This window comes from Eleginops maclovinus, chromosome 7 (assembly GCF_036324505.1).
Source record: "Eleginops maclovinus isolate JMC-PN-2008 ecotype Puerto Natales chromosome 7, JC_Emac_rtc_rv5, whole genome shotgun sequence".
Lineage (NCBI taxonomy): Eukaryota > Metazoa > Chordata > Actinopteri > Perciformes > Eleginopidae > Eleginops > Eleginops maclovinus.
In genome coordinates, this window is record NC_086355.1 from 17,119,933 (window position 1) to 17,134,226 (window position 14,294).

Sequence of the window (14,294 nt, forward strand, 5' to 3'; positions counted from 1 at the left end):
AGCAAAAAAGATTAAAGCAACCCCCACTGTGTCTGGAAGTTGCCATGCCATCTTTACTGGTAAAGGGGTCCCATGTCGCTTCCTGGTGGTACTCCTTAGGAATTCTTGTGGGGGATCCTTTTGAAGCAAATATATACCTTCAAAAGCCCATTATTATTAGCACTTTTTCTTTCTTATTTTATTTTTCAAAAGGGTTTAAAAGGTAGGAAAAAATAAGATAAGTTAATTAAGAGGATTAGGAAGACCCAAGTGTAGAGAATCCAAACATTTAGGCATCTTGAAGCCAGCATGCTGATTGGGTAGTGCTTATCACATCTTGCAGTGTGCAGTCCTGTCAGCACTAGGAAGTAGTAGTGTTGTGTTTTAATCTTTTTATCTCAGATCTGAGAAAGGGACAAACCGCCATGTGTGCTGTGCTCCATAACATCCAGTATGGCCAGAGGGCCGAGGCTGGTGATGTAAGTGCTTATGCAATATTACCGGTCGTGACAATTCAAAGTATGTAGTGATGGTTTATGATTATAATGCTATTTTTATGTAATTTTGGATGTTTCACCATCAACTGAGGTGCTTATTGATTGTATAATGGCACTGCTAGCATTATTATTTACATTTAAACTATAACATTTTCATCTGTTTTTCAGCATGATGCTTTGTTAATGTAAGTCCTGGTGTTGGTAGACACTTTGATATCTGACACTTGAGTGGGTTGCATTTACAAAAGGCAAATCTATGTTGTAGCTTTCAAAACATCCATGTTTGTTTTGGTTCTCATTGTTTGATTTCCTGACGAAATGGTGCATCAATCTCACCTGACAAAATGTGTTTTTAAAACCATGCAATACTCGTAAAAAATTAACAATCTTCGACTATAATTAATTACATTTTTTTAATTAAAAAATGCTATCGAAAAGAACTGTCATTCTGTCAAAGTCTTTGGAAAGATTCTTGTCATCTTAGTGAATGCAAAATGTTCAGAAATGCATAGAAACCAATAGTTGCTTGTATCAAAAAGGAAAGCATTCTAAACACTTACTGGTTTGTGGTGATGTAAAGTATATCTTCTAGGTGGTTGATTGACTTTAACATGGTTGTGAATGTCCATTAGTAAATGGTGAAGAGGTAAGGAAAGGAAATGACACCAGCATTATTAGAAAGATGTTTTGAAAACCACCACTATTCTCTCTTTCCAACATAAGTGTTATCTAGCTGAGTTCCATATAACCTGTGGGGACCTATTGGAGCATAACCCTAAGCTGACCTGAAATCATGGAAGCAAGTAGTATAGTGGATGTTTTATGTATAAAGGTGAGTTGAGGTTAAAGTCACTATGTGCATAAATGTATGGCAACATACTACACATTGAGTTTCTAATATCACTATATGACAAAAATAGATACTTATTCACATGACATTGCCTGGATACAGGAGAAAATAAACCAAAAGAACAAAAAAAAAACACATGTTCTAGATTTCATAATGCTTGATTGCATTGTAGTTATTCGCTGACGCCATGGGACTAAACCACAACCACACTTTCGCTTTAGCCAGACTAAAGTGCTTATTTAAGAGGTTAAGGGGAGTGCTGTGTTAATGTCACTTTAGTGTTATTGGGATTGTTCAGCTTTTAAAATAGGAAAATGTGTTTAGTCCAATGAATTATCTTTTAAAGTTGTATAATTGAAACAGAAACATATTGTGTATAAACCTTACAGACAATATTAAATTGTTATTGGAATAAAATGCTGATAAAAATAAGATGTGTTTTAAAATGCAAGTGGCCATCTGGGTGCTTTTAAAACAGCTGTTCCAAAGCTGAAGAGGTTTGGAAACTGGTCCTTCTAGCAACCGACAGTCCCTCCTCTCAATGTGCCCCGAGGCTTTAACAGCTAGATGTAAATTCAGTGATGTGCAAAGTTGTGAGCATTTACAATGAAATATTTCAAAATCCAGTGAAGAGTAACAGTGTTTCTTGTTTAAGGAGGTTGATTTCCTTTTGGTTTTGGCTGGTATTGACAACGATGGACAATATCTAATTTTCCCACTTGACTGATTCTATTGATGGAGACTTCCGATCAAACTGACAGGAAATTACCAGCTGCAGATGGAAGCAGTTACAAAACCTACAACACTGCACTCATTACCAGCTTCAAGACAGGATGCAACATATCATCAAAGACCTCTCGTTCTGGATGAATTGTGGATGATTTTGTTGTAGGGTGAACTACTCCTTTATTGACGTTTCCCAGCTTATTTTCCCTAATCATTCTGCATCTTTGATTAAGAGCATGCATCCAATCGCTGGTGAGGGATGTAGAGAGAGAGGGTGAATGAGAGAGAAGGGGGGTGGTAGGAGGAGGGGCTGCCTGGTTTTTCAGCACCGCGGACAGCTCCAGTCTCCTGCTTCTGGACTGCAGGGAAGCGACGCTAAAGCACAGCTGGATGAAGGGGGGGAAAAAAACTAAATCAAATCAATCCATAATTTAACCTCCGGTTATCACTGCCATCGCACAGCATCTTGTTTTCGTTCCCTGTTCCTCTCCTCGATGGACTCGTTTTCCGGCCTGACTGTGGAGTCCAACCGCGTTTAACTGCATTGCCTCTGCGTCTTCAGTCTGTTTTTCCCCTCCTTCCCTCCCTGTTACTGGCAACCAAAGTGCTTTCTTTTTTTTGGGGAGGGGAGAAGTGGATCGACCTGCTCAAAGTTCTTCTGATCGCTTCTGTCTCATGCTCGGCTCCCTGGTTTATGTTAAGGAGTGGGGTTCTCTCAGAGTCCGGGAGTGGATGTGACTTTAGGATGCAGAAGAAAGAGGAAGTTGAGTAGTTTCGGCTCCGTCGGAATAGGAGATAAGCGACCTGCATCTGCAATATTGGCTCAAAAACGTCCAGATCAGAGTTGCTCAGACGCAATCTTTGTTTGTTTGTGTGTGTGGACAAAAGCCATCTAACAAGATGAGGTGCCTCTATGACTTTCTAAATTGCACGTAAGAGAGAGAAACAACACAGAGTGGGTCTTTTTATCCTGCTACTGCTGCAGGAAGCGACGTTTTCTTTCTCCGGCTGCCCAAACGAGTTTTGCATCTGAGAGGAGACTCTGGGAAACCAACGAAAGCTAATTTCTCTCTACTCCTAATATACAAATAATATAAAATGAAGAAGTTCCGAAAGGTGTTGGACGGTTTGACCACGTCCTCTCCGGGAGGCACTATGGGATCCCCATCGTCCGGCAGCGCGGCCGGGACCCCCACCGCCGCGCCAACTCCCAAGGAAATCGACATCCAGGAGACCCTAGTGTCGGAAAACTTTCAGATGTGTAAGGTGAGTCGATCAAAAATATTTTTTCATTTAAAGCAGTAAACAACAAATAAGGACTTTGTTCGTAAGACAATGTAACATCTTGGATCCTGCCTTACCCAAATTCACGTACATATGCGAGTACCAAAATGATGTTATGTAGGGAATGGAAGTGGAGAGAAAAAGTTCAGCTGATTCGCTCCATCTGGTAACATGATGTTCTCTGTTGAAAGTTTTGCACCAAGGACAGCTTCTGGTTTCGAGTTTGTTTAGTTTTTTATTTTTACAAAACATGGCCTTATAACAGCAACGAATCGCGGTTATTCCATTAGTCAGCCATTGTTCATCAACATAAGCCCCCGTGGGCACGTGTGCACGTTGGGTGAAGCTGGCATGTTGTGCGTGCAGTGTTGGTCCCACTAGTATGTGCAACGACTTCAGCACGATGCATAGGCTGCAGTATCCTACACACATATGATATAAACAACCCAAAGGAAGTCAATGAATAGCAGCCTCCCCGTTGCATCAGCAGGCAAGCACGAATGGTGTGGGAGCGATGACATAACTGGTGTCCCTCCCTTGCATATATATTTTTTTAAAAGTGCACAGCAAGCCAGCAGAGGGACCCTGCAGTACTGTCCTAGCTGATGTGCTTTTCACCGAGGGAGAATGAGGGAGAGATATGGACGGTTGGAGGGGGGGGGGGGGGTTAAGGGGGTGGAGGGGGTTGGAGGTATTTATAGCAGCCTCCACCGCCCATTGCAGCCCTTTTTCTGGATGCATCTTTGGAGCTGACTGCAGAGAATATTGCTCAATAAAAAAAAAACGGGGTGAATTTTTGGATACAACTGTGAATAATTCATTGAGAACCCAAGAAACACAGGGTTGTTCATAGAGCTATATTTTTATTGGCCAGACTGGCACTAGTGGAGGGAGGGAGGGGGAGTTTTATTTTTTCATGTCTGTATAGAGGAGCTAAAGGATGAGGGGAGGAGGAGTAGGAGGGAGGTTGATTCACAAGCTGAAAAGGATGCTGCAGAGCATCCTCGCCAGGCAGACGGAGGAGAAAGTGCCGGGAAAGGAAAAAACAGCATGATCGCCCAGGCCCATGCAAGAGGTTGCTGCTCCTTTAGTGAGGGGCCTAATGCATGGCTTTTATATAGAAGTTATAAAGAAGTGTAGCGTGTACAAACATTCCCTCCATTCCCACCACCATCACATTTCTTCTCAGGGTTTTTAATTTGAGTCTGTGCAGGTGGAGTACACAGATACTGTAGGGTGGTGACAGAGAGATTATGTGTGTGATTTATCCCTTATATTGTCACATTGCAGCCACTTTGACCGCTACATTTTTATAGTCCTTTGTTTGGGCCTTAATCACCATGGTGACCTCAAGCTTGACGACGATTCTCCCCTCGTTATAGAGTTAAAAACATGCTAAGACATACTATCTGAAAGTAAAAGTTGAAGAAAGTCGGTATTGTTGATGGATGTACAAAGTTTGCAAAAGCATTATTGTTGTCTAAGAAGGGTTGTGCTTTCTCATGCTTTGCTGCGCAGAATGTGGGATGTAGACACGCTCACACAGTGACCTGCAGAACCACGAAAAGTCTGGGGCTTTGATCTTTTTCTTCTTATTCATTCAGCAAAACTGATTTGTGCTCATTCAGGTTTGAGGGGAATATATTTAAATGTAGAGTTGTCGGATTAAAAAGAGAAATGGTGTATATTTGTCCCTATTTTCCCAAGTTTTGTAAGAGTGAAATTTGTCCAGCATTGAGTGAGAGCCTTGAAGCTGTCAGACGCCAAACCGGCTGCAGTGTTGTCTTTTTCCACACTGTCAATATACATCCACTAGAAATACTTGTTTTTGCCACTGACAAGCTCAGAACATTTTTATTTAACTCATGCTTGATTCTGTCTTTTTGTTTTGGGTCCAACCAAGGCTCGCTTGGAGAAGTATTTTTTCTGAAATCTTGTGTCGCATACCATTGTTGAAATGATGTCATGAAATTGAAAATCTTTCAGAAAACACAAAACGTCTTTATCTGTACTCAAGCAAAACAAGCTGTGACAACAGAGGCGCTCCTATCTCCAACTGTCATTGATGTTTCCACTATTGTATACGGCAAGTAGTCACATGACGCATTTCCAAACAGACCAGGTCATTTTAAAGGTAAAGAAAAAAATGTATTTCTCTGTAGGGTCTTTTAATGTTGTCAGACCTTGATGACAACACTATGAGAAATGCATAAAACATGATGCAGTCTTCTTGCGCAATACTTGATAACAAAAAGAAGTGAAAAATAGGGAAGTTATCCTTTTAAAAGTATGAGCATAATCCCTAAATGTAACACATGTGGCCCTAAAATTGGTCAGTAGTTGCCAAAATCATATACAGTAATAGCATTAACACCTGAGGGAAATACAAGGCGCCATCCACATTTTTCATTTCCATTCATTGCCCCAGATATTTTTAGATCAGATCCACATGTTTATAACAGGGGGATAAATCTGTGAACCGGTGCACTGTTTGTGTGGGAGGGTTTAGCATCTTGGCTAACATCTCAAAGTTAGTCATGACTTCTGTCCTCGATGTGCCGTGTGGGAAGATGCAACAACCCTTTTTCGTTTGGATCCTAGAGCATTTTGTTGTTTATGTAATGTAGCAAGGTTTTGGTAAGTTCTCACTCAGACTTGAGGTGTAGAGGTGGGAAACTGGTGCGGCCGTGTTGTCTGATTTAATCAATAGGTTTGTTTCAGTTCACAGCAAAATGTGTTCATTTGTGTTTGAGAGAAAGTCGTAGAAACAGACAGAAAAGTGTTAGACTGGGTGAGTGTTGAACTGGATTCCATTGTGTTGGTGGGTTGAATTAATTGAAATGAATGATACAATGAGGAGGTAATAATACAGTAAGACTGATGAATCACTCTAGAGCAAAAGGAAAAAAAGACAAGAAACAGGCCTGTCTCATGTCAGAAGTGTGTTGGTGTGATAGTGTAATGGAGCCAAAGGGAAGGAAAGAAGGAAGGCAGGAAGCTGAGTCATGGTTAAGGCCAAGCAGGTTTTATCTATTTCATGGATGTAATTCTGTAAAAGTGCTGACAGCTTTCAGGCTTTTGGTCTAAAGAGGACAATTTTCATGTAGTTTTACCATTTCAGGCTCCAATGTGCATAATTTGTTTAAATGAGAGCAAAAAAAATCTTGTCCAACCTAAAACCGAAATGTTCCCAACACAAAATCTTTCATAAAAACATGACCCGCACATGCAAAACATGCATATTCTAAACTGAATTCTAGAAAAGAAACAGCACTTTGCCTCTAGCTAAAATTTCAGTATAGCAACCCAACAACTAGGAGCCAAAAAATGGGTAAAATACTTCCCTCAATATTAGTTTAGCGAAGCTGCAGAATTGACACAAGCTTGTGAACTTTGGCGAGGGTGTGTGGCTGCAGTCTCTGAATATAAATCCTGCAGTCCCAAAAGTGCACAGTGGGTACTCACATACAGTGTCTGGAGACCACAGAGAACGGACAAACTGTTATCACCAGGTATGAAAGTGAAAACTCTCTGACACTGAGGCAGGTCAGAGGGAATAACCTGACTTATTTAAGCTGTCATGCAGGGCACAAAAGAGCAGCCCAGAATGTAAGTTGTATTTGCAAGGCTGTATCTGAAAGCTTTTCATGCCTTTGACTGGGAAGGCTAATTCAACAAAAGCCATATTGGGTTCTTACTGATTGACCAAACAGTAGGAAGCTTTGCACATGATCTCTGGTGCCACATGATGATGACATAATCAGGATTCAGCTTGAATCATGGATCCGTTCTGTCTCATGTGAGAGTTACAAGCTGCTGCTGATAGTGGTGTAATAATCTTTGTACGTGATTTATTGCAAAGGAGCCTCATTCAAGTGCTATGCATACAGAAATGTTGCTGCCCAAAAGGTGTATCCATTCATGGCCAGCCTAAAGTGGATTTTCCAGCACCCATTATGTCTGCCTGCTTAATAATCGGGACAGTTACTTTGCACAGTTGTCCTTTGCAATTGTTTAGATGTCAAACTAATAGAGCCCTTTTGAAAAGACTTAGGCAGGAACTGAAGACCTTAGTCAGCAATAAGATAAGTTTATGTCTCAGATAATTTAAGGTATACTGAAGGCAAAATCAAGAGTAGACAAAAAAAAAAACACCCATTTAAGTATAGAAGTTGGCTGAATTTCAATTTTCGAATTCATAGCTCGGTTTGAAGTCATTTTTAATCAGGTGCATGTTATTTATTTGACTTAAAGTTTATGTGGCAATCACAGGTTAGGAAAAATTAAAAGAGAGATACTGTATGTTGACGGATGTATTCAAAAGAGCTACTGAAAAGAAAATGTAAAGTAAAAAGTATAAAATGTTCTGCTGGGATATTACTGTTTTTGAGGATTTTAGAGAAATACACATTTAGAGTCTTTCAGCATATTGTTTTGGTATTCAATGTTCAATGCTGTTTCAAAGATTGTTTCTCCTGCCTCTGAGTGATCATTATTCAAAATGTAACAAAGATTGGAGCGTTACATTTTTTCTAATACTACATCACAAAAAAACTGCTTTGAAACAATCACCGAATAATAAACATCACCTCTGAGTTTTAACAAATTATTTTGATTATATGCATCACAAAAGTAGTAATACTATTTTGAAAACTCTTTGACTATTTGAGTTGTAAAAATGCTGTTAACATCTTATGTATCTGAAAAAAAAGAAACTCTTTGGACAACCACCAGCCAGATGTTCAACACTAATCACCAGCGCCTGTAGTGACTGTCATTTGCATTGTGGGAAGTCTCTACCTCAGCTGACTTCACTTACATTTAATTTGCTGCTTCTTTTTTTGCCGTATCACTTCTCTAAAGTGGAGTACCCACTATAGAATTTTAATCAATGAAAAGCACTGGTGTTGATATTCATATTCAAGTCCTGCCTGTCGCTGTGAAGAACATGGTTCCAAACCCCGTTAATTGGAAAATTCTCAATATACTCGTAGTCATGGATGAATGTAAGCGGGTGTGAAAAATGTGATTTGTGAGTGTTGCCTTTGTCTGACGGATGAGCTCGTACTTGAATGCTCATCTGTGAGTTATATTGCAGTAGAAGTAGTTTAATCTAACCCTTCAGCAGTCAGGAGTGAGCTATGAATGGATCTTTATAGAATCAGAGATTAATTCCTTTGTTAAAACTTCAGCAAATCAACTTTTTGCGAGAGAGAGAATCATCATTACTTTCAAGACCACAAGAGGCCGTGCACTTTCTGGAGAACATGGAGAAATAAACCCTATTGTTTCACTTGCTGGTGGTTTCAGGTGTTTCCAGTTGAACCGTCTTGCTTGAACTCGGCATCAAGGCTTTAAGTATTTGTTTTTTTATTTATGTTTATTTTATATTTCCAGAGTTATAAAATGCATTACTGAGACATCTTGACACATTTTTATATTTCTAATCTCCTTTGATAAATGTCCTATCTGGAAACTGAAGTAGAAATACCCATTACACAATCAAGTTTAACATAAAATTACATTTTTAATAAAAAAAATATTGCGTCCATTAGGTCAAACAGAATGATTCAGAATGATTTATTTTTATGGAATAATTTAGTTACCAAATCCTACAGCCAGTCCATTAGGAACGGAAATGGACATGGCACAAATATCTCAACAACTTTTCAATCATAAGATTTTGTTGCAGACATTCATGGGAAGGTCAACCTTTTAAGTTGTGAAATGCCTCTTCAACTTCGTGGTGGACTTGCACCAAATGTGTCAACACATTCTTATCCTCAAGGCATCAGGAATCATCATTAATATGCTATAAACTATTAGCTTTAGTGTGATTACTGGGGATACATTTCACTGAAGAAAACTTTTCTTTTTTTACTCATGGGGGAATCTCATATTTTAAGAATTTTCCACCCTCTGCCTCTTTCCTGATTGTATGATACATAGATTTGTAAGGATGGCATCCCCTCACTCCCTTAAATAGCGACCCCACAAGCTTTCACTGGGTTGATGACTCAGTGGGTTGACTTCTAGCTAGTCTCACATTACCATGTGTCAACTGTCTGCCCGAAGAAGAAGTGTAGGATCAATTAGGGAGGAGCCTGTGTCAGGCTGAAAATAAGAGATGGGGGGAAAGAGTGTGTGTTTGTGTGTGTTTGTGTGTCTTTGGTATGCAGTATCAATCCTACAAATCACAGGTATTTCTTCTTCTACGGTTGGAAAATCCTCTGCGTTTTTTACAATTATCTAGAAATTACATTGTAATATTCACCTGTTTATTATTATATGAAAGAACTTACATTAGCACATTCAAATAACATGAAATGCAAGCAGAAAATTATTTGGGCTGTTTGGAATGAGCAAACAAAAAGACAATAAACATTATCAAAGTATTCAAACCCTACCGAGACAGAATGTAGGATGTGACAACAGTGTAAAAACACAAGCCTTTGTATCAAAATCCATTTTGTTTTTGATTGTGACAGTGTATGTTTGAAAAAAGGAAAATAGCCAAACATTTTCATGTTGGCTTTCAAACTGCTTTGTCCTGTCTGCATGTGGCAGCAGACCACCCACCTCACATCATTCTGTGCCAATATAATGGAGAAAGCTTTTAAAACAGCCATTTACTTCACTCCATTTTCCATCACTTCACTCTCATTAGGTCTGTTAATCCATTAATCAACCACAGCAGTAATTCCTCTTTTGTGTGATGTGTGCCTCCTAATGAGAACTATTCCAATTTATTTTTGTTTCTAAAAGAAACCACTCAAGTTCCAACTTGTATTATGAAGGAACTAGGACTAGGAAGGAACTAGAACTCTAGGTAACATTTGAGGACCACACCTATTCTCAAAAGGTTCACCCACATTACATTTGTATTAAATCACGATAGAGCTTCTGTGGCTACATCAATGTTTTGGGCTGAAGGAAAATTGTGGAAGTCAATCATCTATAAGCACTGTTCACTTTTTTATAAACCTGCTATAAAAGGCAGTAAATGCTTTGAAAATTACAGAGATATTTAGCAAATGGTCAAACCATCTTATGTTGTTTCTTCATCCTTCAACAGTGAAAAACCGGATTTTTAACACACATGTATTGCCCTTGTGCATTTTACTGTCAGACAAAAATATGAGCATAAACAAACACAATGTTTCAGTGCATAGATATGCCTGCTGAGATGATTGTGGAAAACAATCCATTTAGAACGCAAAATCACAAAGTTTCAAACCGCCATACAATTTCTCCGCTGCCTCTCTGAGTGGTTAGTGAATCCCTCTGCTCTCAAGTGCTATACTGTCGAGCACTTGACAAACCTCATCTACTTAATGTCTCTCTACAAGTATCTAAAAGGTATATGCAGTAACTGGAGTGAGTTTTTCCTGTTTTATAATACAAACCCAGCTCAATAGAGGATTCAAGGTACCTTTACCAGTAAAAGACAGATAAAAGTGCCTTGCAACAGTGTTCATTAAGTAAGACAGACAATACTCAAGGAGGAATACACTTCACATGCAACCTAACTAACTACACACCTATTTTGATCAAAACTATATACATCTAAAGAAATAATGGTAAAGGTAATCCATTGAAGCATGCATATAATATCTATATCATAATATTGCATTTTTTACAAATACTCATTCTGTTTATTTTTCACTTTCAGTGATTAAGTTTTTCTGAGCTGACAAAGAAAATGTGTTTTTTACTCATCAGTGGGTCTTTGCACAGAGCCATGATAGTGTGCAAGTCAATCCAAGCTAACCACATTAGTTTGCAGTATGATAACTTAAGATGACATCTTAATCAGTTTCAAATGTACTATCATAAACATTTCAGAAAGCTTTTAGAACAATACAGAAAACAGAATAACAGGAAACAACTAAAACATTATACATGCTTTTCTTGGAAACCAACCACACGTGAATTGAGATCATAAAGGGGCAGAGTTGACATGCTATATTATGGGGTCGTTGGTAGTAACATGTGACTATTTTATCCAGCCCTACTTTTCAATCAAGCCTAAGGCATGATGCTGATGCTATGACTGATTCACTGATATGCCTGCTGCTGTGGGTAAAAGGTTAAACCACATACAAAGTGCATCCACACATGACTGATTTCTGACCCCTCATCGGAAAGCGCAACATGAAGCCCCAGTGTACAATCACAACAAATCCCTCCTCCATACCCTTCACACAGAGGCGTTTGCTTTTGCTTGTGTTATTGAAATGATGTGCTGCTTTATAGCCCACGCTTTCATCTGAAGAGACACATGCTTAAAATTCATCACATTTGACCCTTTAATTGTTTGTGTTAATTGCTTCCCATTTCAAAAACATCTGTATGCTTCGCCTATCCGTGCATTAATGTCATATATCTATGTGTGGTTATGTATGTATAATCATACCTACAAAAAACTGTGCTTTAAGGCAATATGAATGCATAAATATTACGCATGCATATAAACATACAAGTGTCTACATACAAATCCCTATTGCCTCTCACGTAACACTGTGTGTCTGCAAAACCATACAAATGAGCCCACTACAGTCAGCAGGGAGGGAAGCTTATCCAGGTTCATTCATTCGTTTACAGATTTCCAGAGCTAACACACTGCATTCTTACCCTGTTCACATTCCTGTGCTGTTCTGTGTGTGCAATCATGTGCCATGCAGTGCACGGAGGAAATGCCTATTTGATCCCGCAGCCTCAGAGATGAATGGAAGTCCTTCCCTTCATCGTTTGGCTTTCAGCATGACAAAGAATTACACCCTGAAATACTTGAATCAATTTATTCTCTGCAAAAGACAATGAAGAACAAAACAATGAGGACCGTTTAAAAAAAGTATACTTATGGTATACCATACTTGCCTGCTGCAGCATTCCCTGCATAGATGACTATGAAACGGTGTCGGGGATTTGAATTCTTCTGGTCAAGGAAGTTCTTGGACTTCTATTTGTATATTTGGCCATTTAGCTTATCAGTGCTCTTTAAACTATTTAGTATGCAAACAGGTAATCAATATCCTATTTCTTTCTGTGCCCAATATACAGTATGTATAAATATTATAAGTGTTTTAGAAGATATAAATGGGATCCTGCTGTGTCGTGTAACCACTGTGTGTTTCAACTCGTTTCACAATTTCAGAAACCCCTGATCTCCTCTTCCACCCCTCCCTCCCTCCCTGAACATCTACTCTACTCCCCACATTCTGATTTGATTCTTTTTTTATATGGTTTCTGCTCCCAACTAGATCAAAGGAATTTTAAAGCAACCTCAAAATATCTCCTTTCAAACGCTGATGGGTGATTCCTTGTGTATCTTTGTTTGATGGGCGCTCTGACTTTGTAACGTCTCTATAACTATAACAGATGTATGTGATGGGAATACTCTACTTTTCTCAGCACAACTGTCTCTCATCCTGACGTTTAGCCTGAAGGGACAGGTGCTAAAACACCTGGATGATGTAGAGGCAAAATTTGCATGCACAAAGGCAACACTTCACACACGCACATGCATGCATGTATAATACATTATGTTATATTTCAGCTGACGTTTTTATACACCATGACATCTAGATAGCTCACCTAATAGAGCTGGTGCCCCATGTACTTGGCTGTGACCTTCCTGTGGCAAACACAAGGAGTTTGACTATATATTTCTTCTAGATACATGTTATTTAGCTACTTCATATTAATTCATCTTCTCAAGGTTGTGTCTTCAAAAATTGTTACTTGCAGAATTTTGTTTTTGTGGCGATAGCTCTGAGATAGCAATTGCTTGCTCTCACTTGTTGTTGTTGTTGTTGTATAACCATTAAAAGACCACTGATGTGGAAAGGTTTTTAGCAGGTGAAGTATATCTTGTAGCGATGTTTGTGAAGATGATGAAGAAGTCTCCGGAGACACCAGGTTGTATATAATAAGGTTTATTACAGCAACATAGTATCATACACCAACACGGGCCATACGGGGTTCCCAGAGCTAATTGTGGAAGTCCCCCAGAACTATCTCTGTGCATGCCATTTATAGAAGAAAATGTGTGTACATCCAAAGCATGTGTGCTCACCTGAGGTAATCATTAACAATGTGTGCCCCCCTAAGGGGACATAGGTCCGTTCATAGGGGCCCCCTGACGTATGCCAGACGTCGTTTTTCCCTCTCCTATTCCTCTTACACAACCTATGTCCTCAGAGAGTATCTACCTTTGTATATCACCAGATTTAATACACCACACAGGACATTGTAAACCCAGGCCTCTCATATAACAGGCTGATGTAGAATACTACTTTATCAGCATATTACTTTTGCAAATGATTTGTAATTAGATTAACAAATAATACATATATTTAAGGAACAATGTAAGGACTTTTATTTTTAGACAAATAGCTATTTCATTCTCTGTAATCTTTACAGTTCTCAAACATCTTATGAATTGAAACTACAATTTCTACATAGCCAATATGCCCGTCTCTTACAGTAACCAATACAGTTACATTTACACTTCTACAATAAGCACTTAACCCTTAGATGCACGAGTGACTGGACCCTACACCCTTCCATAAGTGGGTCAAAAATGATCCATATTAGAATCAATGTGTTTTTATGCCATTTTTGTCAATTTGGTTAAGAATAATCACTTGTATAATATTTAGTGTTATATTCAGGACCACACAAGAATGATTTCATGTTTGAAATATCTTTATTTTTCACTTTATAACATTTTTGAAAAAGAAAATTACCCAGAACAGCAATAGAAAAATGTCAACATCCATTGTGTGTGTGTGTGTGTGTGTGTGTGTGTGTGTGTGTGTCTGTGTGTGTCTGTGTGTGTCTGTGTCTGTGTGTGTGTGTGTGTGTGTGTGTGTGTGTGTGTGTGTGTGTGTGTGTGTGTGTGTGTGTGTCTGTGTCTGTGTCTGTGTCTGTGTCTGTGTCTGTGTGTCTGTCTG

General features: G+C 39.0%; 1 protein-coding gene across 9 annotated transcripts in view; it reads left to right on the forward strand.

Annotated features, from left to right (window-relative positions):
- Positions 1 to 2,421: 2,421 nt before the first annotated feature.
- Positions 2,422 to 14,294, forward strand: part of stxbp5l (syntaxin binding protein 5L) — a 125,324-nt gene continuing 113,451 nt past the window's right edge. For all 9 annotated transcript variants that reach the window (XM_063888139.1, XM_063888142.1, XM_063888140.1 and 6 more), the window contains exon 1: positions 2,422 to 3,318. In XM_063888139.1, the coding sequence (XP_063744209.1) occupies positions 3,151 to 3,318 (168 nt within the window). In that variant the 5' untranslated portion in view covers positions 2,422 to 3,150. The remainder of the gene's footprint in view (positions 3,319 to 14,294) is intronic.